The sequence below is a fragment of the Protopterus annectens genome, chromosome 5.part1 (genome assembly GCF_019279795.1).
Source record: "Protopterus annectens isolate FY-2018-M chromosome 5.part1, PAN1.0, whole genome shotgun sequence".
In the NCBI taxonomy this organism is placed as follows: Eukaryota; Metazoa; Chordata; order Ceratodontiformes; family Protopteridae; genus Protopterus; species Protopterus annectens.
In genome coordinates this window covers 447775116-447802043 of record NC_056736.1, presented here as the reverse complement: position 1 = coordinate 447802043, position 26928 = coordinate 447775116, and the positions used below count along the sequence as shown (strand labels likewise).

At 43.7% G+C, this 26928-nt stretch overlaps 1 protein-coding gene across 1 annotated transcript in view; it reads right to left on the bottom strand.

The window, feature by feature from the left end:
- The window catches only part of NUP98 (nucleoporin 98 and 96 precursor), a 1998548-nt gene that overhangs the window by 1613384 nt on the left and 358236 nt on the right, over nucleotides 1-26928 (bottom strand). The window contains exon 9 of the mRNA XM_044072823.1: nucleotides 5193-5326. Coding sequence (XP_043928758.1) covers nucleotides 5193-5326 — 134 coding nt within the window. The remainder of the gene's footprint in view (nucleotides 1-5192; nucleotides 5327-26928) is intronic.

Here is a 26928-nt window from a genome sequence, read left to right as displayed (position 1 = left end):
ATGACCAGAGACGTACCTCGCTGGACTATATGAAGACAGACATGGTCGAGCTCTGTGTGTCCCAGGCAGGTATGCCACTAGCCTTGAGCAGCATACTAAACTCACCTAGAATGATGCCACAGTACAAACAAAAAAATGACCGATTTCAATAATTGGCTTAGTTTTTGGTGTCATTCCAAGAGGATCCTGTTCCGTCTGCCTGAGAAAACATGGACTAACCTCCCTGCTTTGCCAGAGATGTATTGCACCTGACACCTCTAGGCTTTCAACTGCTGGCAAAAGCTCTTTCCTCCCCCATAGTGCCTTTTTTAGGTAAGGTCTTAAACACAACATTACTGATTTAAAATTAACCAATCAGAACAAAATAAGGGTTGTGTTGCCAAATGCTAGGAGCTTAAACTAAAAACTGCACTCACTGGAAACACTTCTATCACTAGATGATGTCTGGGCAGTCACAGAAACCTGGTTAAGGCTTCAGAGAACACCCCACCTCTGCAAGGCTACAATGCCTTCCTCCACTTTAGACTGCAACATGAATGTGTGAAAACCAAAGGAGAAAGTGTTTCAATCAATATTAAAGATAAATTCACCTCCTGTCTAGTTCAACTGGGCAACTCCATGGAATTACTCCAGGTCCAGATTACAGTGGGTAAGACCCCCAATTCAAGTCCTAAACCCCTCCATGGGTAACGACACCCACAAAGCTTACTTAACCAATCTAAAGACAATCCAGATTTTACCACACACTGGTTATCCCACTATCAACTGGGAAACCTACTTAGTCCACACACTCTAGCACAAAAGTTCCTTGACTGTGAATTCAAATGCCCTAGAGCAAATTGTCCATACCCAGACAAGAACAAATTCTAGATGTGGTACTCATCAACATGTCAAACAGGTGCACTGCTACAACTGTTAGACCCTCATTAGTTAAAACTGACCACATATCAGTCACCTTCAAACTGACATTGACACCAGAACTCAAAGGGTGAAATCAGACTAAAACCTTCAAAGGCAAATTATACCATACTAGGTGAAGGTATAAATTCATTCCAAGCCCCACCCCAAGCTCAAAGTGGTAACTACGCTGAAGCTTACACTAATGCCCTGTACAATCATTTGCATAAGTGTATAAACTTAGCTGTACCTGACAGAATCAAATCCAGAGCCCCAAGTAAAATCATGCTGCCATTATGGACTTCCAGCATCAACAAACTACAATAAATGCAAAAAGTTGCTGTACAAGAAAAAGACAAGAACCCAACAATGGAAAAGCACCCTCCTCACCTTACCATGCAAATAAGACAACTTGTCAAATCCTCCAAGAGCTCTTTTGAGAGAAACCTTGCAAATACTGCCAAGGATAACCATAAAGTCTTTTACAGCTACATATGTAACCTAAAGGTGGGAGATAAACCTGCTAGCGGATAGGTTTGGCAAAAATTTCACTCCCTTATCCCTTCCTAACTTGCAACAAACCTCCCCCCAAACTCCCCCCGCCCCACCTTACACATCTGAAGAACAGGTCCTCAAAGCCCCATCCAAGGCAAAGATCACAGCCTCTATGGGACCGGGTGACATCCCATGCTGTCTTCTAAACAAGCTAAAACATGAACTAGCATTACCACTAAGTACCCTTTTCAATCACAGCCTAACTACAGGCTTTGTTCCTGTGGAATGGAGAAAAGCTAGTTATTCCTCACCACAAAGGTGACCAGCAACAATCTCAGGGAATTACTGATGCATAAGGCTGACGAGCCTCATATGAAAGGCCATGGAACGTACTATTATGGACCTCAAAGACAAGTGACCTCCAAATCCTGGATCCTACCCAATTTGGCTTCGTGAGTGGCAGACCCTGTCTGTTAAATCTGGTGGATTTCTTTGAAAGTGTGCCCAGGGCCACTAAGGGCAAATCTATGCACACAGCAGACCTCAACTTGGCGAAGGCTTTCGATACAATCCCACATTCAGGCATTACCAATAAACTTAGCAAAATGAATGCACACCCCTTCGTTGTAAGACAGGTTGCCAAATGTCTCACGAACCAGACACGCTATTAATTGGATGACTTCACATCAACCAGCAGACCTGTTACCAGCAGGGTGCCCCTACTGTTTGGTATCTACTTCTCAGAAGTAGAAGTCAAAACTAAAGGGTTGTGGCTTACCAAAACTGCAAACTAGGTGCAATTAATGAATCCCCAAATGATGTTACTATACTCTGAGGATCTCACAAAGACCAACAACTGATGTATTGGTCATGGTCTCAAACTGAATGTGAAGAAATGCATCATTCCCTTCGGCACAAAATGTCCCTTCACACTATCAATTCAACAAAACCCCAAGTACCCACATAGTAGTAAGGGACCTGGGATCACAGGTTGACCGCAACCTTAACTTCGACCACCAGGTGTCTATCACTGTAAGGAAAGCTTTCCACGTAGCTCACTTGATTAATAATAAAAGCATCGCCTCAAGAGCAAAAGAAGTTATAACCTTATACTCTGCACTTATCCGGCTCACAATTGATTATAACGACCTACTCAGTATGTACCGTACTAAGCACCTATAGCAATCAGAGGTTTCTAACAAAGTTCATCAAGGACCTCAAGCATGTGTCTTACACGGACCAACTGAAGTCCCTGTCACTATACTCTATTGTATAGACTTCTTAGGGGAAACTTATACCTGGCCTACAAAGCAACCCAAGACCCAAACCCAATGAACTTGCTACATATCCATAAACCGAATGGTTCTAGGACTACCCATTCTAGGGACTTAAATATGGCCTGCAACTTAAATAGGATATGCTGGAGGGACAGATTTATTTCCCAGAAACTGCCACATCTTTGGAACAGGCTACCAATTCATGTTAAACAAAGCACCTCTACAACACTGTTCAAGAGGAACCTGAACGAGTGGATGGGGCACCATAAATTCTTACCAGGGATAAAGCCCACAACCCTCCTGGACTTGGGCAGTCATCACTAAACACAGTCTTTGGTACTGACTAGTACTTCTATAGTATTACATTAGGTTGAAACAGCATTCCAATAAAAAAGAGACGGAACTGGAGGAAAGCAGCCTAAAGTGCAGTAGTGACCCCGAAACATGAACATTAAAACACACAACTGTGCTATTTATCATAAGGATACTAAAAGCAGTATATGTCCTGACCACACAAGCCCAAGGTTAACGACTGAAACCTTAAGCAGAAAAACCTACAGGAATCCTAGACTACAAATTCAGGTCTGTACCATCTGGAAAAAGTGGCTACTTCCCAGATACTACAGGTTGAGACATTTCTACAGAAAGTTGCAGTAGTGGCTGCAACTCAAGCAGAGCTGAGTCTAACTGCCCTTGCAAGGGTTTCACAGCAGTCACAAAAGGTAATGCCATCAGTCATCAACTTGAAAAGGGCTCATCTGGATACTGTAGCATAAAATATAGTCACTGTCTTCCTAAAATCTTCAGTTCTCTCTACATATTTCCCAAGTCAGCCGTGCACATTCACTATACGCAATGCCATTTCCGCTCATGTTGGGGTCAAAGAAAAAATGGCAGTCAGATCTAGCTCGTGGCCATTTCAGAAACCATTTTATGCACAGAAGAGAAATGGTCCTTAATGATATCCCATGTTTGTGGAAGACCATAAAAGGCACTATGGCTACCAAAGCCTGCCCTTCAGGCATTCAGAACAGAAATTTGTAAGGAATGGCACTGATTGGTAAAAGGTAACATGTTGGTCTTAAAATATACTGATCTTTGGAAACATGTAACATCCCTTCTGGGGGTCTAACTGGAGTGCTCTTTAGAAACTGTTTAAACTGTGAGGTTGGATGTTAATGACAACCAAAAATGGGTTTAAAGTGTACCTTAAACATGGCACGTCTTACTGACATACAAGGTATTATTAACTTGTAGGACCTGCTGTACTGAGGCTGCCTCAGGTAGAATGCACCTGAAGCATGGCAATACAACATCTTCCATTTTGTCAACAAGGTTTTCTAACAGCAGGCATCTGCCTGAAGACCTAGTATCTGTTGTACAAACCAGACCCTGGAGGAGTTGAAAATCCTAGTTTCAAGGCAAAGTTTGAGGCTTGGGTGAACAAGCATCCCACCTCTCCATCCCAAAGTCATGATACTTGTCAGAATCTGGAGTTCCCCTAAAGACCTGTAGCAGGTGTAAAAACAAATTAAATTTGCCCCATCGTCTCTTGCCTTACAAGTACTTTCAAGAGGACTGAAAAAAGAAGTCAAATTCCAGAGCAAGGAAAGACATTCCACATAGCTTCGCTTCTATTTGTACTCTGAACACACTGATTACCAGTTTCAAAAATATGGGGAAAAAAAGATGCACACATGGACTTCAAGGAAAAAAACTGGAATACATGCAGATCCAGTACCCAGGTTATATGGGGAAAGATCTTGCCTAACTGGTCAACTAAGACATTCTGCTCTGGAAAGACATGCAAGGAAAGATTCTGCTGTATGGCCAAATCCTAGACTGTCTTTGCTAGCCTGCACAGCTTGGTGAGAATGCTACTTCCCTGTAAGGTTATGTATCACATGACTAGTGTTCTCTAACTCTCCTAAGCAATCCTGGACAGAACCATTGTGTCCAGTGCATACTGTGATCAGGTGAAACACAAATACAGATATAATTTTGTTTTTTTTGTTCCAACTGTAGTAACCTGCTTCCTACATTCTTAATTCTTCCACAACACAATATTCAGACAAGTTAAAACAAGAATATGGTACTTCAGAAATTATGTCATAGACCTACTGTTTTAGAGTAGGTAATTTGTCAAAACTCAATCTGTTGTAATGAGTTAATGCTCTATTTTGTTGAAACCTTAACTCTGTAAACAAGACTGAGCATCATTGGTGGTAAGGAAGTTTATCTTTATTCATCGCTCACATGCAATCTTACAGTTACTATGTGTAGAAATGTGGGGTGTAGAGAGTTCAGCATGGCTTGCCCACCTGCAAATACAATTTCACCAAATTCAATTTTATGGCTGCCATGTCCCACCTTGAGTGAGAGCCAATAAAAACTCTACCGATGTTTGTCCATGACCACAATGCTTCACTATAGCTATAAGCCATGCAAAGGAAATGGCTATACTGTGAGCTCAAAACATTCAAGAATTTATTTCTACAGAAGATGTAAAGCATGAGTTCTTACCTCCTCTTTCTTCTTGGGATCAGACATGGGGTTTCTGAACAGGGGAGAGTCACCAAAGGGAGCATATGTCAAACTGCTTATCTGCTGCTGCAAAGCAGCTTGTTGAACAGCTGCAGCATTAGGATCAGTCAGAGCTGAGGAGAAAAAAAAAGTGCGTAAATAAGCATTTTAGAAGGCAGAAAACTTATAGCTGTGCACATTACCCCAAATGTATATGTTAGAGGGCATTCACTGCTGCAGTCCTAACTGTTGGGATTCCCTGCAGAAGCCCTTGGCCAGACCAACTACCAGAACATTTTCTCTTCCTGAAGCCAGTGGACAACCTGACCAATGACGCAGCATCCAGATATAATCGGCTGGCACCATAACCTCAGTACCTTCTTGCCCCATAGGAGGTCCCTAATTTCAGGGGCATAATCTCAGAAACTCCACAGTATCTGCCAAGGAGGAGGGAACAACCTGGAACTAGGAAGAATGATGACCCAAATCCCACAGGCAAGAGAGGAAGGAGAGAGGGGAAAGAAAACTGAAACAGTAAATACAATCTAACATCTACAGTTATGGTAAGTGTATGCAACTGTACTATGTTCTCTGTTTCACTGCTGCAGTGCTAACTGGTGGAATATTTTCCAAAGCCGAAAGGAATGTGGATGGAAAGATTAAAGAGAGGAAAGGATGCTCTGCAAAATGGCAGTGGCAAACACTGCTCTGGATTTGGAAAATGTTGGAAGATGATACTGTTAAGTTAAAGTATGCACAAAGGACCAAGCAGCAGCTTCCAAAATGTTCTTAGTAGCCAACCCTTTAAGAAAAGCAACAGATGTAGCAGTAGCCCTAGTGAAGTGTGCCCTCACAAGGTCTAGAAGCTTCTTCCCATGATGGCTGTAGCAAAACAAAATACAGTATGACAGCCACTTGCAGATTCAGAGATACAGGCAAAAGCCACAAAAAACTTGTCTGACTTCCTGACATTCTTAGCTCTGACCAAGGAGTGACAGTTATCTAGGCACATCCAAAGTATGGAGGATTCTTTCTCCTTTGTTTTGACATCATTGGCCTGGGGAAACATCCGCTTCCAGCCTTAATTGCCACAGAGGCTGGCAGCAGATGTTTCCCCAGGCCAGAATGATATAATTAAATGTTTTTTAGTCAACAATAAATTGAAAGTATGAAATATGTTGATATTTATATTAAAGTTACAGATTTTATTGTTTTTAAATGTTTTAACTAATTAGATAAGTACATCATTGATTTGTACATTGGTTGTTAATGAATGCAACATTATAGATACTTGTGTTTTTGCAGATACTTTTATTCTGATGAAGTCTATCAGACGAAAACGTTGAATAAACTATTTTACGTTACTTCCTTGGCTCGTTTTTCTGGTGCACCAGTGTTTGTTGTTAACCACTGTTCCCTGTTGGTTAGACTGAGCGATAGGGGATACCAGTGTTGCCTTGGCCAATCTAGAGGCATCAGATAGAACCTTAGTCTTTTTTCCCTCATCTTCAGCAGTACCCTGGAGAACGGGGGGCACTGAGGAATAGGCCTGTTCAAGGGAAGGAGAAGGCATCCATCTTCCAGGCTGACCACATTTTAGTCCTGGAGCAATTTTTTTTCAAATAAGCATTTTCTTTGCTGGCAAGATGTTCTGCGGCACAACCCATTCTTTGGCTTTACTGAAAAAAAACTCCCCAATGCAGTTGCCACTCATGCTGGTCTAACAGGGTCCTGCTGAGGTGATCTGCCAGCTGATTGGTTTCTCCTGGCAGGTACTCTGCCATGAGGAGTAGACCTAGGCAGCTTGCAGTTTCCCAATGGTACATGGCTAGGTGACAACAGGTTAAGAGTTGGTACCCCCTGCTTGTTTACGTACCACAACCATGGTATTGTCTGTCTCTACCAAAAGAACTCCTGGTTTCCATTTGTCTTTCAAGGCAATCAGGTCTTTTTGGATTGCCATCAGTTCTTTTAAGTTGGTGTTTTTGAACCAGAAGTCTCATCTACCCTGAGTCTAGAACTTATTGCAGTGGGTTCCCCAAGCTATTTCCAAGGCATCTGTTGTCAGTTTGGCCCTGTAGGATGAGCCTGAAGGGAAGACCCAGCATGAGGGAGCATGCCTGCGGCCCACCAGGCAAACTCCTTCCAGAAACAAAGAAGCTTTAGTTGAAGGAATGTGAATGTTGGCACCAAACATTTCTGACATACCACTGCAGCTTCCTCATATGTAGTCTGGCCATGGGGATCATGAGAACTCAAGAGACCATGTAACCCAAGGCTATGATGTGCTCTCTGACTAAGGTGGCTCCTTACAAGAAGCCTTTTGAAGTAAAGAGCTAGAAAGGTAATCTTATCTGGAAGAAGGCTTTCTGAAGAAATGAGTCTAGTGCAGCCCACAGAAATGTAACCCTGTTTGTGGGAATGGTCAGACATTTGGGCACTGACTGTAAACCTCAATGAAGCCAGTATTTTTGGGGTGTAAAGCATATGCGCTTTGAGCTTTTCTAGATGAGGAAATTTAAACAAGGATACATCTCAATGCCTCATCCTGCAAAAGGCTATAACTGGGGTTAGGCATTTTGTGAAAACCCTGGGTACAGTAAGCAACCCAGAGGGCACTGCACAGAATTGAGAATGCCTCATACCTGCTCTGAAGTGTAAGCACCTCCTGTAAGATTCTTCTATAGAACTGTGGAGGGTACGAGTCTTTCACATGTAAGGTTACCATGAAGGCACTGGGGAGATTATGGGAAGTAGTTTTTGAAGTGCAAGAATATTGAATTTTGGGACTTGTAAGAATCAGCTGAGCCCTGACAGGTCCAGAATCAGCACCTGGTACCCTCTTTTTTGGGCAACAGGAAGTGTCTTGAGTAAACCTTTTCCTTGTAATGAGACTGGTACTGGTTCCACAGAGCCTTGGATGTACAGAAGATGTGATTGGTTTAAGGCCTCTGCCTTTTGATTTGGTGGAATATCTGGAAAACCTGATCAAATTAGAGGCCGTTTGAGTTTGAGTTTGTAATGTCTTTGAATGATTTGGTACTGAGGTTCTTAAGAGGGATAGCTGTCCTTACCTGGGAGGGGAAGGAAGAGTCATGATTGCACCTTGCTGGGTCCCCAGGCAGGATCACACAGGCCTATTGGAATCGGCTTGCCACCATCTTGGATGCTGGCGCTGCCTTTGGACTCACGGTCTCCTATGTCTAAGTTTATACTGGGAGGACAGACAGGACTAGTGTTTGGTAGGGTAATTGCAGCTGAAATTAAGAGGTTGGACCTGAAGAAAGTCCTTGATAATTTGCATAGACTTTGCCTTATCCACCATCTTAAGCACAGCCTCAGCCTTGGGGACAAAACTCTGTCCATAAGCACAGCCTCAGCCTTGGGGACAAAACTCTGTCCATAAGCACAGCCTCAGCCTTGGGGACAAAACTCTGTCCAAAGGAGCATCCACGAGATTATCTGACATGTTCAGGGAAAGTGTGCTCCCTCAGCCATGCAAAGTCTTTTAATGATAGAGGGGCTGAGGCAAGAATCTCCTCAGAATCAGAATCCCCACAGAAGGCAACAGATAAACCATCCATAAAAGATAGATTTAACAGCCTCCTCCCTCAGATTCATCAGGATCAGAAAACTCGGGGGGGGGGGGTTAGGGAGTGGGGTACCCTCTTACTTTTACCAAGAGAGGATTCAGGAAGAGGGAGGTGTCTGGATCTGACCAAGGAGATTAAATCTTCAGCCAAACTAACCAGGTCTTTTTGATGGGCCTGAATTTGGTAGGGGAAGCCAAGCAGGCCGAGGCTGGGGCAAGGTGGGGTACAGGCTTTCTGTGAGGCCTCCTGCTCAGGCCTAAGGGCAATATCTGCATTAGGACTAGGATGCGACAGCCAAACCAGAGACCGGTGAGCCAAGGCAACCTCCTGACTAGACACTCCATTGGTTTTAGAGAGGTTATTGGAAGTGGCCCTGGACCCAAATGATAAGCCAAGTCCTTCAGCTTATAAGGAAGTAGAGGGACTCAGTCGCACAGCGGACTTGGAATGGGCCTCAATAGACGCTTCTGCTACAATCTCAGTTGTCAAAGGGGACTGCAAATGTGTCCCACCTTCAACTATCAAAAGCCTAGGTGGACTGGCAGACAAACTAGCAATGTCCAAAGTTTGGAACATTTTTCCTTTATATCTAGGAAGGTAAACTTCAGCTGGACGTCAGACAACATATTTGAAGGACTCAATGACTTACTAAAATGTTTAACAAAATTTCAGCTCTATGCTCGATTGTTCTACTGTTAAAGCGAGCACAGAATCAACAGTTAGAACCGTCATGCTATGGGCCCACACAAGTCAAAAAAAAAGAATGAAAGTCCTTGTATAGTATCTGCTTGCCAGAATGGCAACAGTTAAGTTTCTCTGACATTTGTCAAGCACATGAGAAGCTCCTCAATGGGGTACTTAGCTTTAGAAGTCTTCTTTCTCTTGTGTAGACTGATCAATGCACTGATTAACACTGATCAACGCACCAAATAGCACTCTGTTGGGCTCCTATGACATGAAAGAACTGAGATTATGGCATCAGCTGACTCCCTTTACAGCCAGACACTGATGGAGTGTCCACCAGCTTTAGGAGGAGGAATTTCTCTGGTAGTCGGGTCAACCAAGGGCTTCGGCGACAGGAAATTTCAATTAGGACTACAACAGTGAAACACAAAACATCTTCCAATCTCAATCATTACCAGTTCATTACATTTCCAATACTCACATTTTAGAAATGTACAACTGTGTAAAGCTCTTACCATAACAGTAGATGCCCTACTCAATGTTGCAGCATTGTTTTACAACTGGGATACCCTGCGAACAGTCAAATATCCGTCCAGCATACCAAAGCCTTTACACCTTCCAAGCCTCATACATCAGACATATGTCCTACATCCAAGGAGTAGGATGCACATGTGAGGTAACAGTGCCTAACCCACAGAACTGATTTGCCCCAGAACCACAGCAAATCAGAGAAAAGTAACATGCACTTCCAGGAAGAAAAGCAAGAGAAAAAAAGATGAAAGATCCTTTGACCAGAAGGAAGGCAACAGAAAGGTAAGTGAGAAGTAAGACATCTGCTGTTATGGCAAGATCTTGCACAACTGTACTATGTCCTTCCTTATCACTACTGCAGCTTTCTTTACAACTGGGACAGTACAAAAGCTACTGGAAACAGACTGGAGGAGGAAGCCACAGAGAAGACCTACACAAACCTACGAAGGATGGCCCTGGCAAAACCAGCCATGACCCTAGAAATATCCAACTCAATGTTTGGTAAAGGTGTGTACAGAAGACCAGGTAGCACATTCCAAAATGGATAGAGTATGCCTGCCCTTGAAAAAAAGCACCAGAACAGGCAACCATCCTGGTAGAATAAGCACAAACAAAAGAAAGCGGTTTGCCTTGAAAGAAATAGCAAAATGAAACAGATTCAGGATGAGATGACTTGCTAAGGAACGGCCAGACCAATTTCATGGAATGTCAAGAAGTTGCTGCTTAGAATTCCAGATATCTTTTGTTTTGTCTAGGTAACACCAAAGCTGTCTATGTAAACCCTCTCTCACTAGTATTCTGTGGAGTGGGGAAAGAGGATGAATTTGTTTCAAAATCACATCTTTTGCCACCTTGGGCATAAATGGGATTAGTATGGAGATGGACTACCTTTGTGAAAAAACAAAAAGGTGGAATTGCCATGAGTGCCTAAAGTCCCGAGACTCTTAGAAGTAAGGGACAACAGTAGAGTCTTCCAAGTACAGTACAACAAAGAGGAGGGACTGCAAGCTCAATAGGGCAATTGAGTCAATTTTTCAGAACACCGTTAAGGTCCCAAGGAGGAGGAAGGGATCTTCTGGAGCCCTAAAATGAAGGACGCTTTTCAAAAAATTGTTTATTTCAAAATAAATATGCTTGGATTCAAAGGCAGACATGCAGAAATGACTGACAAATTAGCTTTAACAGATGAATATGCCAAACCAGAACTAAGCAAATCACAAGTAAGAGTTGTAGGAATACCCACAGAAAAAGGTCCAGGCCATGCCTGAGATGCCAAGTATACCTTGCCTATGCCTGGAAGGTGATCCACAATGCCATGGCTAGTCTGCAGAGGGGGTAAGAATGTGTGCTCCCCTGCTTGTTTATGTACCACAACAGTAGTGTTGTCTGTCTTTACCATTAGTTGTCCTGGAAGAATGTAGTCCTTGAAGGCTGTCAGAGCATTCTGTACAGCTAACACTTCTTTTTGATTGACATGCAGGTGGATTTGATTTGGGTTCCATTTGCCCTGAAAGCACTTTCCTGCCAGGTGAACCCCCCATGCATAGTATGATGCATCTGTAGTTAGGGTTTGCACAGCAGGGGGTAGTGTGAATGGACATCCCCTGTTTTGGTGGCAGGCCTCTGCCCACCATAGGAATTCCAGGCATAGACAAGGTATGATAGGAATCATTGTTTCCAGGCTGTGACAATGTTAACTCCATAGAATATTTAATTACCACTGTAGTTTCCTCATATGCAGTCTTGCATATGGAATTAGAAGAATGCAGGAGGCCATTAACCCCAAGGCTTGCAGTATTTGTCTTGCAGATAGCAGGGTTTGTGGCCACTTGTCTGAAGTTACCACATTAATTTGCTTCTCTGGCATGAGGAAAGCCATCTGGGTAGTTGTATTCAAGCTTGCACTCATGAAAGTAATCTGTTGAGAGGGTACCAGTTGTGATTTCTTTTCGTTGTGTACGCCAGACAAGTTAGAACCCTTTTTACAAACGCCAGATGATTTAGAAGTATGCCCTGGTTTTCTGACTGAATGTAATGACTGCAACAGTGAAACACGAAGAACATCTGCTCCCTGTGATGAATGCATTCGGTTTAAATCAGTCCTAGATCTGCACAAAGCGTGTATCACAAGACTGTTCTTTGAAGGAATGTTAACCACCTTAAGAAAAAAATGTATGGTAGACCATAAAATCCCAACCCTGAACAGCCAGCCTGTAAAGAAAAGACTTCATGCCCCCTTTATCATCACATAACTATGGTATTGTCTGTGAAAATCTTAAGACGACTTGGAACCCAGAGACTGGAAGGCATAAAGGCCAGAAATAGAGCTCTCCATCTTGATGTTGATAATGGTCAGCCAGTTAATGAGACCAAAGGCCCTGGACCTCGACGTCATTGGAGGAAACTCCCCAACATTGATTACATGCATCAGCATACAGCTTCAGGGGGAACAGGAACATGAAAACACATACATAGATTCAAGTAAAATCTAATGAATCCACCAATGGAGCACAAGCTTCAGACAGGGCAAGAGATGACCAAGAAAATCCAGATGATGGTAGTGCTGAAGCTAAAGTGTCTTAAGATGCCACTGAATTTTTTCTTAGAGTTTGTTGAAGGGAACCGTAGGAATAGTGGATGCCATACACACAAGAGCTCACAGAAATTCCCTTGCAAGAAAGACTGAAGAGGGAAACGAGACTGAAAATTAGCAGTCAGAGGAGTTTGCGGGTGGGAGACAAGCCATTTGTATGGTATAAATTCTGCATCCTGGAAACACTTGACCATGAGAGGGGGTTGACAGACTAAGATTTAGGGTGACCCCTTCCCTGTGTTGAAGCAGCATAGTGAAGTGGAAAGTGAAGATCCTGAAGCAGGTGATGCTGACAGGGTGACAATCAAGAAGGTAGCCCAAATAAGGGAATATCTGAATTCTCTGAAGTCTGCAGAAAGCTACCCCACTGGGGCAAGACATTTTGTAAACAGCCTTGGAGCTGCAGGAAGACCAAAGGCAAAGGTGGGAAATTAATATGAGGAAGAAATAGAAATTTCCTGAATGGAGGAGTGAACAGGAATGTTTAGGTAAACATCCTTCAAATCTCAGGACACCAGAAAATTTGTGGAAGCAGAGGAAACAGTCTGGACAGACATCTTGAAGGAAGTAATTTTTAGAAAAGTGTTCAGAAAGGAGAAATCGAGAATGGGCTTCCAAGACCCCTCCTTAACTGGAACCAGTAACATCCTGTAGTAAAAACTCAACCTGCTGAGAAAGGTGAATAGCTTGGATGGTAACCCTGTACCACAAAATTATGAAGAACCAAAGGAAGGTGAGGCAATTGGCAAGCAGGATGAGTAAGGACCAAGAATGGTGGAAGCAACTTCCAAAATAAATAAAATAAATAAATAAATAAATTAGTACTAAGCTAACTGTCCTTGCGAGCCATTGTAAGCCTAGCCAATTTTCACTTGTGAGACTCAAACCCTGCACCTTGTGTTTGTAAGGCAAACACCTTAACCATTAGGCCACCCTCCCATCAAAACATAACCATTCTGGATGATGAAAGCACTCGAGTCTCTGGCGATCGGTTGCCAATCAGGAAAATTCAGAGTCAATCTGAGGAAAAGAAGAATCTGGCTGAGGGGTAGAAGTGGTTGAATGACAAACAGAAGTAGATATGTCAGGGAAAAACAGGCTTGGGCCCTTGGAACCCTGAGAAGGCTAGTCAAGAAAAACACTCTTGGAAGCCCTCTTACCTCTAGAAGGCTGCCTAGGTTGCCTAAAAGGAAATGAAGGCTTAGATGGATAATTTCTCTGAAATTTAGGAATAAAAGAACATTTTTCAGATTCTGCACAAGTCTACCGTTGTCTTAATAGAGTCTCAAGAAGCTCAGCAGCTGCAGTGCCAAGAGAGATTCTGGTTGCCCAGAGCAGACTCCAATAAATTAGCTTTGATGTCCTCGGGAAGAGCCTGTAGGCATAAAGTACAGTTGTGTACACTTACCATAAATGTAGATGTTGAGTGTATTATTCACTGTTGCAGTCATTACATTTGGGTTATCTGCTTGCAGGTAGCCCTCAGTCGGCCTGATTATCAAAGTCTTGGGTCCTGTGTCGGTTGCTGTCTCTTTTTCCATGACGTCAGGTAGTCAGGGGTATAAAGCAAGCAGCAGACGCCATTACATCAGTTTTTCTTGCACCAGATGTCAGGTGCCCACATAATGGGAAGCAAAGTCAATAAACCAGAAAGCTTAAGTATAGTAAACAAGAATAGAGGTATAGCCAATAGAAGTCAGGGGGCTGGTGGGAGGGTAATCAGGACTGCAACAGTGAATACACTAACATCTACAATTATGGTAAGTGTACACAACTGTACTATGTTCTTCGTGTTACAATGTTGCAGTCATTACATTTGGGTAGATTCCCAAAGCTAAAGGAAAGAGGCAGTCATTGAGCATTAGGAGTAGCTATTAGGCCATGCAAGACTGCAGTGGCAAAACTAGCTGTGGATTTAGAGAAAAATTGGCAAGTGGTAATGCTTGGTGAAGGTATGTACACAACTCCAGGTAGCAGCTTCTAGGATTCCCCAGTAGGAATACCTCTGAGAAAGGCTGTAGAAGTAGATGTGGCCCTGGTGGAATGGGGTCTTATCCCCTGTGGGGTAGGTTTTTCATGGTGCTTACAGCAGAAAAGAATGCAGTGACCTATCCACTTAAATGGTTGGCTCTGAAACGGCCTTCCCCTCTGCCCCTGCAGTAAAGGCTACTAGCAGCTGTTCAGATTTCCTGACAGGCTTGGTCCTGTCCAAGTAAAATCTAAGTTGTCTGTGCATGTCCAAGGAGTGCAGTATTCGTTCCCCTTTGTTCTGTGGATTAATAAAGAAGGTTGGCAAATTAATGGACTGATTAAGGGCCACACTGGATACCACCTTGGGCATAAATGAAGGATTGGTCCTGAGGGACACCCTGTCCGCATGAAAGATGATGAAAGGCTCCACTACCATGAGGGCCTGTAATTCCGACACCCTTCTAGCTGAAGTGATGGCTAGGAGGAAGGCTGTTTTCCAAGAAAGGAATTTCAACTCTGCAGTTGCAGCTGGCTCAAAAGGAGATAGAGTGAGCTTTTCCAATACAAAGTTAAGGTCCCAGGCTGGAGTAGGAGCTCTCCTGGGTGGTCTTAAATTTTGTCCCCTCTGAGGAATTGTTTCAGTAGGGGGTGGGAGAAGAGGGGTTGGGAGGGTGACTTAATGGCTAAGGTGTTTGCCTTACAAATACAAGGTGCAGGGTTTGAGTCTTACAAGGGGTAATTGGCTAGGCTTAAAGTGGCTCGCAAGGACAGTTAGCTTAGCACTTAACTATGAACCTATGAACATAAGAATGTTGAATGTCTTTGGCTCCAGTTTCCACTCTTGTGGGTCCATGAGGTTTCTGCTTAGATCTGCCAGTGTACTTAGCTTGCCTGGCAGGAATTGAGCTTGTAGGTGCACTTGGTAGCTCAAGGCTGTATTCCGCAGAGCCATGGCTAGTCTGCAGAGGGGGTATGAGCGAGTTCCCCCCCTGCTTGTTTATGTACCACATAACAGTGGTGTTTGTCCGTCTTTACCAATAATTGTCCTGGAAGAATGTGATCCTTGAAGGCTGTCAGAGAATTCTGTACATCTAACATCTCTTTTTGATTGGTATGCAGGTGCATTTCACTCTGTTTCCATTTGCCCTGAATGCACTGCCCTGCCAAGTGGGCCCCCCATGTATAGTCTGATGCATCTGTTAGGGTTTGGTCGGCAGGGGGTAGAGTGAATAGCAGTCCCTTGTGGTGGCAGGCCTCTGCCCACCAAAGGAACTCTGCCTTTATACAAGGAATGATGGGAATCATTGATTCCAGGTTCTGAGAATGTTGACACCTTAGGTTTTTTTTAGATACCATTGTAGTTTCCTCATATGCAGTCTTGCATATGGAATTAGTAGAATGCAAGAGGCCATAAACCTCAGGGCTTGCAGTATTTTCCTTGCAGATAGCTGGGTCTTTGTGGCCGGTAGTCTGAAGTACGCTGTCAAACTTGTTTCTCTGGCGTGAGATAGACCATCTGGGAAGCTGTATTCAAGCTTGCTCCCAGGAATATAATTTGTTGGCAGGGTACGACTTGAGATTTCTTTTCATTTATAGTGTACCCCAATGAGGTTAGCAGTTTCTTTACAAATGCCAGATGATTTATTAGTATGTTCTGGCTTTCTGCCTGAATTAAATAGTCCAGGTATGGGTATATTTGAATAATTCTTTGCCTGCAGAATGCCATGAATGGAGCTAGGCATTTTGTGAATACCCTGGGCGCAGTAGATAAGCCAAAGGGCAGTGCAGAGAACAAGTACTCACCATAACGTTCAATGTATGTAGTCAATTTCAGGTAAGAATGAAGGCGACATGGACTACATAACATCTGATAGTGCATGTAGCCTGCTCTGAAGCGTAGGTATTTTCTGCAAGATTCCCTTATTGGGATGTGCAGTTAAGCTTCCTTTAAATCCAATGTTGCCAAAAAGGCATTTTTGCCTAGCATGGGAAGCAGCTGAAGAGTTAGCATTTTGAATTTTGGGATCGCCAAAAAGGTGTTTAGGATAGACAAGCACAGGATAGGACGCCAGGTATTGTCCTTTCTGGGTATCAGGAAAAGTCTCGAGTAAAACCCTTGTCCCCATTCCTCTTCTGGGACAGGTTGAATAGCCCTGATACTTAGATTGAGAACCTGCTGTTGAGCCTCTGCCCACTGATTAGGGGGTAGGTCTGGCCAACCGCTTGGGTTTGGTAAAGAGTGGAATCTGTATCCTTGGGAAACTATATTTAGAACCCATTTGTCTTGGATCTCAGTTTTTTGCATGCAGGGCGATCTTTCCCCTTAAAGGAAAGGTCAGTTGAGCAGGGCTTGGAAGGTTTAAGGTTAAGTCATTGTGACAGTTTACTATAGGGGGTGCCTTACCACTTCCAGCTTTGGAAGAGGCAGCCCCCCATTGCTTAGGCCTGTGAGTACCTTGAGACTGAAGCCGGGGTGGTCTGCTGGTCCTGGGTTTGGACTGAGAAGGCTTGGAAGAGGCAGGAAAGGACAAATTCTTAGAAGGCCACTGCCTACTAAATCTGGGAGGATGTACTTGCAGGAAATCTAACAGTTTGCATAGATTTAGCTTTTTCCTCCATCTTTAAGTACTTCTGCTTTGTTACCAAACAGGCGGTCTTGGTTTAAGGGAACATCCAGTAATTTAGCTTTAACATGATCTGGTAAAGTTTGCTCCTTCGCCAAGCATGCCTTCAAAAGTACAGACCCAGTGACAGCAGCCCTGTAAGATGCCTCTAAAGAATCAAAACCACATTGCAAAGAATGTTTACCAACTTGTTCAGCAGAATGCATGAAATCCTGTAATTTATTTTCAGCCCAGTCAGGAATCAACATAATCTTCTGTTTAAGTAATCCAATAACATGCTGTTGGCACTAACATATGAAACTGTCAGTTTAAGGCCCTAATGGCCAAAGTAGAAAGTGTATACCTTCTTACCTCATCTATCCAGGACCCTGGAATCTCTATCAGAGGGGAAAGGATTTTTGGCAGTAGTAGCCCTAATGCCCTTGGATCCCTGTGAAATGGTCTCTGGATCCGCAGTAGGAATCTTAAAGAGAAATTTGGGAGAGTCAGGTACTCTACCTGTCAGGTTTCCTGGGAGCTGGAGGTAAAGTGCCTGGGGCCAGGCTAGATTCCATGAAGGCATCTACAATGTCCAGTACAGGAGAGATAGCTAAAAGCCTGTGTTGAGGTAGGAGAAAGAATTCTCTAAGCCTCTTTTTAGAGTGAGAGTAATCCTGACTTTCCCAGCGGAAATGCTCACCATGAGTATGCCAAGTTTCACCAAAAGAGAAATCTGGAGGGGAAGCAGAGGGAATGGAGTCCTCTGCATCAGAATCCTCATAGGTAGATGAGAGCAAATCCTGGTCATCAGAAGAAACAGAAATATCGGAATCCTGATCAGAAGGAAAATCAGTTCTAAGTCTGTTGGAGGGAGAAAGGTGGTTTCCCCTGATTAGAGTAATAAGGTCTTCAGCCTTTCTTTGTTTTATAGGCATAGGGGCCTGTCCATGCGGTTTGGGCTGTTTTCTAGGTGTGGACAGAGTTTTAGGCCTTAAAGAAGAAGATGGCATCGGTTTGATATGCAAGTCAGTGGGCCTGAATATACCCTCAGAAGCCGGTGCTTGCACAGCAGCTCCGGACCCATCCAAAGTAGAGACATCCGCAGGTTCCACAGACGAAGAAGCAACTCGTGGCATACCAGACTCCGAATGGGTCTCAGTAGAGGCCTGCAAATCTGAAGTAGCAGGTATCAGTGGACGCAAAAGCACCTCACTGAGTACCAGCGAACTGGCGACTCGCTTAATGAAGCGTCGGCAGTTTTGGACCTATGCAGTCTGTCGCTTTTTTTACTTTTTTGGAATATCGGTAGTCGGATGGATTACCAAAGCCATTTCTGGATAATTGAACCAAGTACCAAAATAGTTAAGATGCAAAAATAAACAGACGAGGAATAGTTTGAGGTTTGAATAAGGCACAAAACCGACAGCAAGGGACGTCGTGGTCTGGGCCTAAACACGGAATACAGTACAAATGAAAATGTATGAGGTATTTGCTTTCCACATGAAATGATTAACATTTACTGACATCGGTTTGGAGCAAGAAAAAGGACCCCCAATGGGGTACTTAGCTTTTTCGAAGACTTCGGATATGAAACTCGAAAACGAAAATTTCAGGAGTCAGCCGACCGGCACTTGAGAACTGCTTCTGCTTTGAGCACCGCACGACAAGAACGACTGATGTAATGGTGTTGGCTGCATGCTTTATACCCCTGATTACCTGACGTCATGGAAGATGAGACAGCAACCGACGCAGGACCCAAGACTTTGATAATCAGGCCGACTGATGGCTACCTGCAAGCAGATAACCCAAATGTGATGATTGCAACAGTGACGCACTAAAAACATCCAAGAGTAACACTTCACAGATCCAGAGGCAACAGCCCTAGAAGTGGCATTTGCAGCACTGTAACTTCATTTAATTGAATGACAAACTACCAAAGAAGCAGAACTCAAATGGGAAATGGCAGAAGTTTTTGCCTCAGAATCAGGCACATCTGTCAAAATGCTCACAAGCACAGAAAGAGACAGTCATAGATTTGGTAGTTAATGACCCTGAAATTTAAGGTTTATAAGGAAAAGTCCAGCAGAGAACAGAGGCAAGAACAGCGATAATCCTTGAGGGAGTTTTACAGTTAAGAGCAATGAAAAGGCCATGTAAAGTGTGATCTTTCCAGATATGAAAAAAAAACTGCAACCTGTACTTTGAAATAGTTGGCTCCATCAAGGGGGAAAAAAAGATGTTATAAATTCTACAACAGCTAGGAGAGAAGCTTGAGAGATATGAATTGTTGGTGCCCCAGACAGAAAATCTTTTACTTTTGTAGATCTTCACAGTGGAATGCGTCTGATAAGTTAAGACTGCCTAGCCATCACTGAAATTGGAGAAACCATGCGGCTAGTCCGAGACTGAATGTCCATATGAGGAGACCCCAAAGGATGAGAGAAGATCTGGAGCTGGGTCCAGTACACAGGGAAAGTGTACTTGATGTCACGCAAATGCAAACCACACCTGTTGAGGACAGTAAGGGGTAATACAGATCAGTGTGATCTCCTTTACCAGAACTTTCTGTAGAAGTCTGGATATTAAAAGGGTAGGAGGTAAAACATAATGGAAATCTGGAAGGCCAACTGTGGACAACTCACCAAAGTGCTTGCTGTACTTGGTGTTGTGGGGAGATTCAAAGAGGTCACATCAAGGTCAGCCCCAATGGCTGAATATGTGCACTGCTAATTATGGATTGAGGGACCACTCGTGAAGGACAAACTTGCTCAACCTCTCCACTAGAACACTGTACGTTCCAGGAATGTGCATTGCTATTAGAAAGTGATGTAAACACATCACCCACTGCCATATTCTTGTGGACTATGCACATGGTAAGAGCAGATTCCTCCCAGTTTCTTGATGTGCCAAATCATTGGTATGTCAGTTTGAACAGATATCACACTTGAAGGGAGTCTCTCCTGGAATGCCTGTAACACTGGAAGGAACACTCTTACCTCTAAAATGTTGATGTGAAGACTGGCTTCTGCCAGTGATCATGCATCTTGGAATATCTTTCCCAAGAAATGTCCCCATCCCCACTCCAAGGTGGAAAGTATCAGTTTTCACCACTGCTCATGGGGAAGGTAGAATAAATGTTTATTCCAGAGATAAGATACAACTGGTGACTAACCACCACCAGATGAGAGATCTGCAAATCTCAGTGGCACTTGAAAGGACATGTGATGTTGTCTGACAGGCCACTTGACTGAAAGGGTCCACTGTAGAACTGTCAAATGACACCTGGCCAGCAATACCAGGATAATCTTCGCAGCCATGAAGCCTAAGGGATGTAGAATAAAGTCTTGCTAGTGGCTTCTCACAAGAGAACAACGCTAACAAGATCCACAAGGAACCACAGGAAGACCACCACACGATGCTAGTGCAAAAAACGTTTCATCTCCGCTTTCATAGTCACTTCTTCAGAACACACAAAATACACTTGAATACAAGTACTTTAATACATTAAGCAGGTTTTGTCAGTTGGTTGTAATTGTTTTAAAGTTAAAAACCACTTCAAATTAACTCCTTAGTTTCCTATTATCTAAGTAGCATGATGTTAATGTGTTCATTTAAATCAGAATGGCTATCTGCCCCTAGTTTAATCTGCCAAAATACTTTCCTTGTTTCGACCAGATTCTTAAAACTTCCACTTATTATCCATTTTAACTTATTCTAGCACAGTAAAACAAAATTTCCTAAAATTATTACAAGCAAGAGAATGCTTGAATAATGCATTATTCTCATCCTTCCTTTTAATATCACCTGGGTGTTCTTTGATCCCATCATTTAGGCGCCTAGTAGTCATCCCTACATAGGAGTCGCAGCCAGAACATTAAGTTTGATGACCAGGGAAGTCCACTGGGCCATAGAGCACCCATTTTTAGTGGAGGCCCCTCCAGTACAATCAGGTTACAGAAATTATGACAAATCACCAAATTACATAGTATAAAAAATCAAAACTTTGTACACACATTAAGATAAATCCAGAAATGTAAATACATATGAATAGGATCTAGTGATGTAACATCTGAATAAAGCAAACATCCATATTTACATGGAAATAAAACTGAATATATTCAAAAGCAATTTAAGTCAGCTGAGCATTTTGAGTTAAAACATACCTATTTTAAATATAAAGGAGGAAACTGCACTAGGTAGACAGGGAGAGGAGTGTGTGAGAGAATGGCAAGGGCACTCCCATTTCGCTGACAGATGAGACAGTAGCTGGGATTTGAAAATGGTATGGTTAGGAAGGTTGCGAAGACAGGGGGGGGGGTTTGCAGTTTTTGGCTATAGAGTAGGAGAGAAGCTGGCCAGGACTACGAAAGGGTTTGTGGACCACAAAGAGATTTAGATTTGTGGATCTGAGTTGGCAGTTGGATATGTAGGGCTTTAAGGCAGTGGAGAGAGATGGGCAGTTAGCTGGATTAAAGATAAGCTTGTGGGCAATAGTGAGTTGTAGTTGGGGAGTTCAAGCCACTTGAGGAAGAGGATGGAGCAGAAGTGGTGGGAAGAGTTTTTGGAGTGGGGTAGCAGGATTCCAGTTTGGTACGTAAGCAAATGTGGAGGTTTGAGAAAAGATGGGCACCATACATTAGGGAGGGGAGCAAGAAAGTGGATGCTAGGGTTTTGACAGGTAGAGGAGCTAAAGAAGTGGTTGTGTCTGTAAAGCAGACCTAACCTTTGTTGGTTTTTTTTGATAGTGGAGAGGATGTGGGTGTTAAATGCTAGTTTATCATCAATGATAATGCAGAGAAGCTTGGTGATCGGAATGATTTCAAGGGGGTGTGGTTCTGGCTGTGTATGCTGAATGTGGTTTTATCAATACTAAAGTTTTTGGATGGGGAGAAGATAGTTTGGTTTTATTTGTATTCAGGGCTAAGTGGCTGGATTGCATCCAGGATTCTGTTTTGGAGAAGGCTCGTTGGGTTTTTGCTAGGAGCTCGGAAGGTGACGAGGCTGAGCAAATGATAGCCGAGTCATCAGCATATTGAATGACAGATGACTCTGAGGGAGACGTGAAAGTCATTAATAAACAGATTAAAGAGGAGAGGGCCGAGAACGGAGTCTTGAGATACGCATTTGGGTGTATGTAAGAAGGGGGAGGTTGAAGTTTTCCACTGTATAGCTTGTTGGCGGTTTGACAGGTAGCCGGAAAACCAGGTTAAGGTGGAGGGAGAGAGGAGTAGAGAGATGGGATAAGAGTAGGGTGTGAGATAGTCTCAAAGGCTTTTGACAGATCAAGGAATAATGTAGATACAAATTTACTTATGTCACACTCACTGTTGATTTCAAGAAAGGATAGGAGAGCAGTCATGGTGGAGTGGCCAGAGCGGAAACCATGTTGAGCAGGTGAAAGGAGATGGTTTTGGGTAAGGTGTTTCATTAGTTGTACTTGGATGGTTTTCTGTAGGATTTTAGACAGAGGGGACAGGATGGCTATAGGCCTGAAATTGGTGGTGTCTGTACTACCACTGTGGACGGGAATGATGCAGCATGGAGCCAGATGGAAGGGACATATGATTCTTGTAGGGATCTGTTTATAAGTATGGAAATAGGATAGGAGATGCTGTCTGCGGAGAGTTTAAGGAAAGTAGGAGGAAGATTGTCAGGTGCATTGCAACAGGGTTTAAGTTTGAGGAGTCTTTTTATAGTGACTGTGGGAATGGGAGTAAAGCAGAAAGATTTTGAGAGGGAAAGCCGAGTTGAGAGAGGGTTGTGGAGGGAGGGGGGTTGGGTTTGGAGTGGGGGGAGGGAAAGAGCAGGATAGCTTGGCTAAGCATTCTATGAAGAATGAGCTAAATTGTGAGGCAGTGTCTACGTCAGAGTAAGAGGGATTAGGACAGGTTTTTTTTTTATTACCTGGGTGCAGTAATGATGAGATGGGAGTCCCAGAATTTTTTGGGATTTGTTGTGTGCAGAGACTGGAGTTTGGAGTAATGGGCTTTGCAATCTTTATTAGCTTTTTGGGGGAGTTTCGGAGTTGCTTGAATTCTAGGAGGGAACAAGTATTTTTGTTTTATTGATGGTTTCCATTTTGTCTCCGTTTCATGGCAGTTTTAGCTACTTTGGATAACCCTGGGCAGGAATTGGATTTGATGTGTTTGGTCCTGGAAGGTGGGGGTGCTGTTAGTTGAGGAGGGTACAAAATGACTGGCTGAAATAGGGGATGGCATCGTTTACAGGAAGTGTTTTTAGAGGAGACCAGTGTATTTAAGGCCATCTGAGAAAGTTTGGGGATTGAAGGATGAAAGGTTGTGGGTTTGAATGTAGTGGTGGTGTTTTTGTAGAGGGGAAGGTAGACTGTCAGCAAAGGTTGGTAAGCAGTTACTTATGGGATCAGGTAATATACCAGATTTGGTGATCGATTTGGATGCATTGTTAGGATCCAGTCAATGATTGTTCTTGTGTTACCATTCTCTGGGTCTTGTAAGTGAATTAATTTGGGAAAAATTTTATAGATTGATAGTGTGGGAAGGGACATTATGAGGTGATAGAGGTCCAGTTTATGTTTGTGTCACCAAGGATATAAGTTTCATTTTTTATGTTAGAGGAGAACCAGGATAGGATGTTCAAGAGTTTTGATATTATCGCGAGAAGGGATATAACCTGCAGCAATACATACTGATTTGTGGTTATTAATTTTTAATAAACCTATAGCCATTTTTGCATTTGCAAAGGTTGGAATCTTATTGGTGTAGGGGCTAAAGGTAAGGGAGGAAGGGTACATAATAGCTACACCACATTTTTTTGGGGGTTACGATCATTGCAAAGCATTTGATAACCTGGTATAAGAATTGCATGATCTTTTATGAAGTATTTAAGCCATGTTTTGCAGATGGCCGTAATGTCACGGTGTTGAAGGGAGAACCATGCATGGAGGTTGGGAATTTTGTTTCTAATGCTTTGAGGAATGAGTGTAGTCAGACGTATGGACTTGGGTTTTGTGGGCTGTGAGGGAAGTTTGGAGACATTTAGGTTAGAGGTGGGTCCAGGGTTGGGGTGGTTGCCACCAGCGAGAGAAAGATTTGATGGAGGAGTAAAGTGAGAGATTGTGATGGTGAAAGGGTGGAAGGTTTCTGTGTGAAAAAGGACTTTTTGGAACGACACTTTAAAGGAGTGAACAGGTTGGGAGGTGAGAGGAATAGTTTACGTTTGAAAAGGTATGTAGTTGTTGCAGCTGAAGAGATCATGAGAGATTGAGGAGTAAGAGGGGGAGTGAGGATGGTTGTCTGCTGCAGTGGAATGTGTGAGAGGTGATAAGGGTTGGGAATGTGTGAAATGTTAGACAGGAGAGAGAGATTAGAAGGATTAATAGAGAAATTGTGAGAGTAGGCAAGTATATTTTCAGAAGGGAAATGGAGAACAGGTGGAAATTTAGGGATTAAAAGGGAGGGTGGAGTTTAGCAGAAGTAAATTATGATAGGAGTAGGGTGAGAAGGTGGAGTTAAGGGATATACAAGAGGAGAGATAGGGGGGGTGGACCCATCAGCGGAAAATGTTTTCCGCTACTTGAGATTTGAGGGACCACTCGTGAAGCAACAGGATGGCTCTGCTCAACCTGTCCACAATGACATTGGATGTCCCCGGGATGTGCGTTGCTATCAGAAAGCGTCCGGTAGACGCAGCCCATTACCAAATCCTGAGGGCCTCTCTGCACAATGGATAAGACCTGGTTCCCCCCTGTTTGTTGATGTACCAAGCTACTGACATGTTGTCTGAACTGTCACTGTTCCCAGAGGTAAGGACTTGTGAAAGTGTTGCAACGCCAGAAACACTGCCCTCAGCTCTAGGACATTGATGTGCAGGTTGTACTCCAACTTGGACCATTGATCTTGGACTGTTCTTCCCTGAAAAAGACGCCCCCACCCTATCAGGGAAGCGTCCATGGTTAAGGTAGCTATAGGACTGGGCAACACAGTCAGCCTGCTGTTAGTTCCTGACTGTGCATCCACCACAGGAGATCCTGTTTGCAGGAGTTCGTGATTAAGATCTCGAGATAGCGGAAGCTGTCGGTAAGACCACTGCGCGAACAGCATCCATTGAAGAATCCTCATATACATCCTGCCTAGGGGGACTACGATAACAGCGGCTGCCATCATTCCTAGCACCCTCAAGATTTGCTGTGCAGGGACTCTCCTGCTCTGAAGGATAGAAACTTGATCTCTGAGGGCTGATACTCTTGGTGGGGGGAGTCTGATTCGAGCCAAGGAAGTGTCTATGTCTGCCCCTATAAATGAGATATACTATGAGGGCGATAAGACAGATTTTCCAAAATTGACTGTTATACCCAGAGAGGAGCAAAGGTTGATGGTGTAATCCCTGGCTTGCACAAGACGATACTCGGTGGTGGCGGACAGGAGCCAGTCGTCTAGGTAAGGAAACACTCAGAATCCCATTTGTCTCAAGTGAGACGCTACTACTGCCATGCATTTGGTGAACACCCTGGGGGCTGAGGTGAGGCCAAAGGGCAGAGCATGAAACTGGAAGTGACTGGCTCCCAGCTGGAAGCGCAGGTGATCTCTGGATGCTCTGGCCATCTTGATATGGTAGTACGTGTGTCTTTCAGATCTATAGAGCACATCCAGTCGCCCTCCTGTAGGAAAGGAAGGAACGACTGTAGCGTGATCATCCGGAACTTTGCCTTCTTCACGAAAGTGTTGAGTCTGCTGAGGTCCAATATTGGCCTCCAGTCCCCTGTTTTCTTTGGAACTAAAAAGAACCTTGAGTAAGTTTCGGATCCTATCTGGTCCGCTGGGACTGGTTGGATGACTCTTTTTGAGCAGCCTATTTCTACGACTGCCTGGTCTCGCAGACTGGGTGGAACATCTGGGAGCTTTTTGGGGGCAGGTGGAATTTTTATAAATGGAATATTGCAACCTCTGGTAACTATGCTTCTTACCCAGGAATCCGATGCAAGATTTAGCCAGGCCTCTGGGTATAAAGCCAAGCGACCAACTGCCTCCAGAGTAGGACAGTCGGGCCTGCACTCAGGAGTGCTGGAAGGGCTTACCAGAGAACGTAACTTCCAAGAAACCAAGGCAAATAAGATAAAAGATAATCCACAGACAGGAAGAACCGAACCAAAAAAGCACAAAGTGCAGCTTTATTGAACAACAAACAGGTCAATAAATCAAGCGCTTTCACCAGGCAAATACCTGGCTTTCTCAAGATAAAAAGTAGTGTGACTGAAAAGTTTAAATACTTACGCATCTGATCACATGGTACTTAAGTGGATGTTTGTTGAACTAATTAAGGCAGTTAATTAGTAACTGAACTCTGAGTGAAAAGTATGCATATGAAAATGCAGAATAAAAGTACAAATACCAGAGAACGTATATATGCTGCAAGGCTCATCTCATACGCAGCCGAAGGATCGAGTAGAGCGGCAGCCTCAGCGACTGCTTTGAGGAGGCAATCCTGGTTGCACCTATGCTCCTTTGCGGAAGCCTTCAAGTCCCTTTGGTGCCTCCTTGTTTGGCGCCAAAGTAAAGGAGACTCTCACTAGGTGCAAGCAAGAAGGGAAGACCCTGTCTGCCGTAGGGGTCCGTTTTTCCACCCCGTCTAGACCATACCCCAAAGGGCAAACAGGTGGAAAAATGTGGTTCCAAAAGACTCAGGGATCCTTTCAGCCCACACAGAGTGATGCCCCCTCCAGAGGCAGAGGAGGGGGAAGAAATGGAAGATGCCACCCAGGTTGCAGAGGGGGTCTGCAGAAT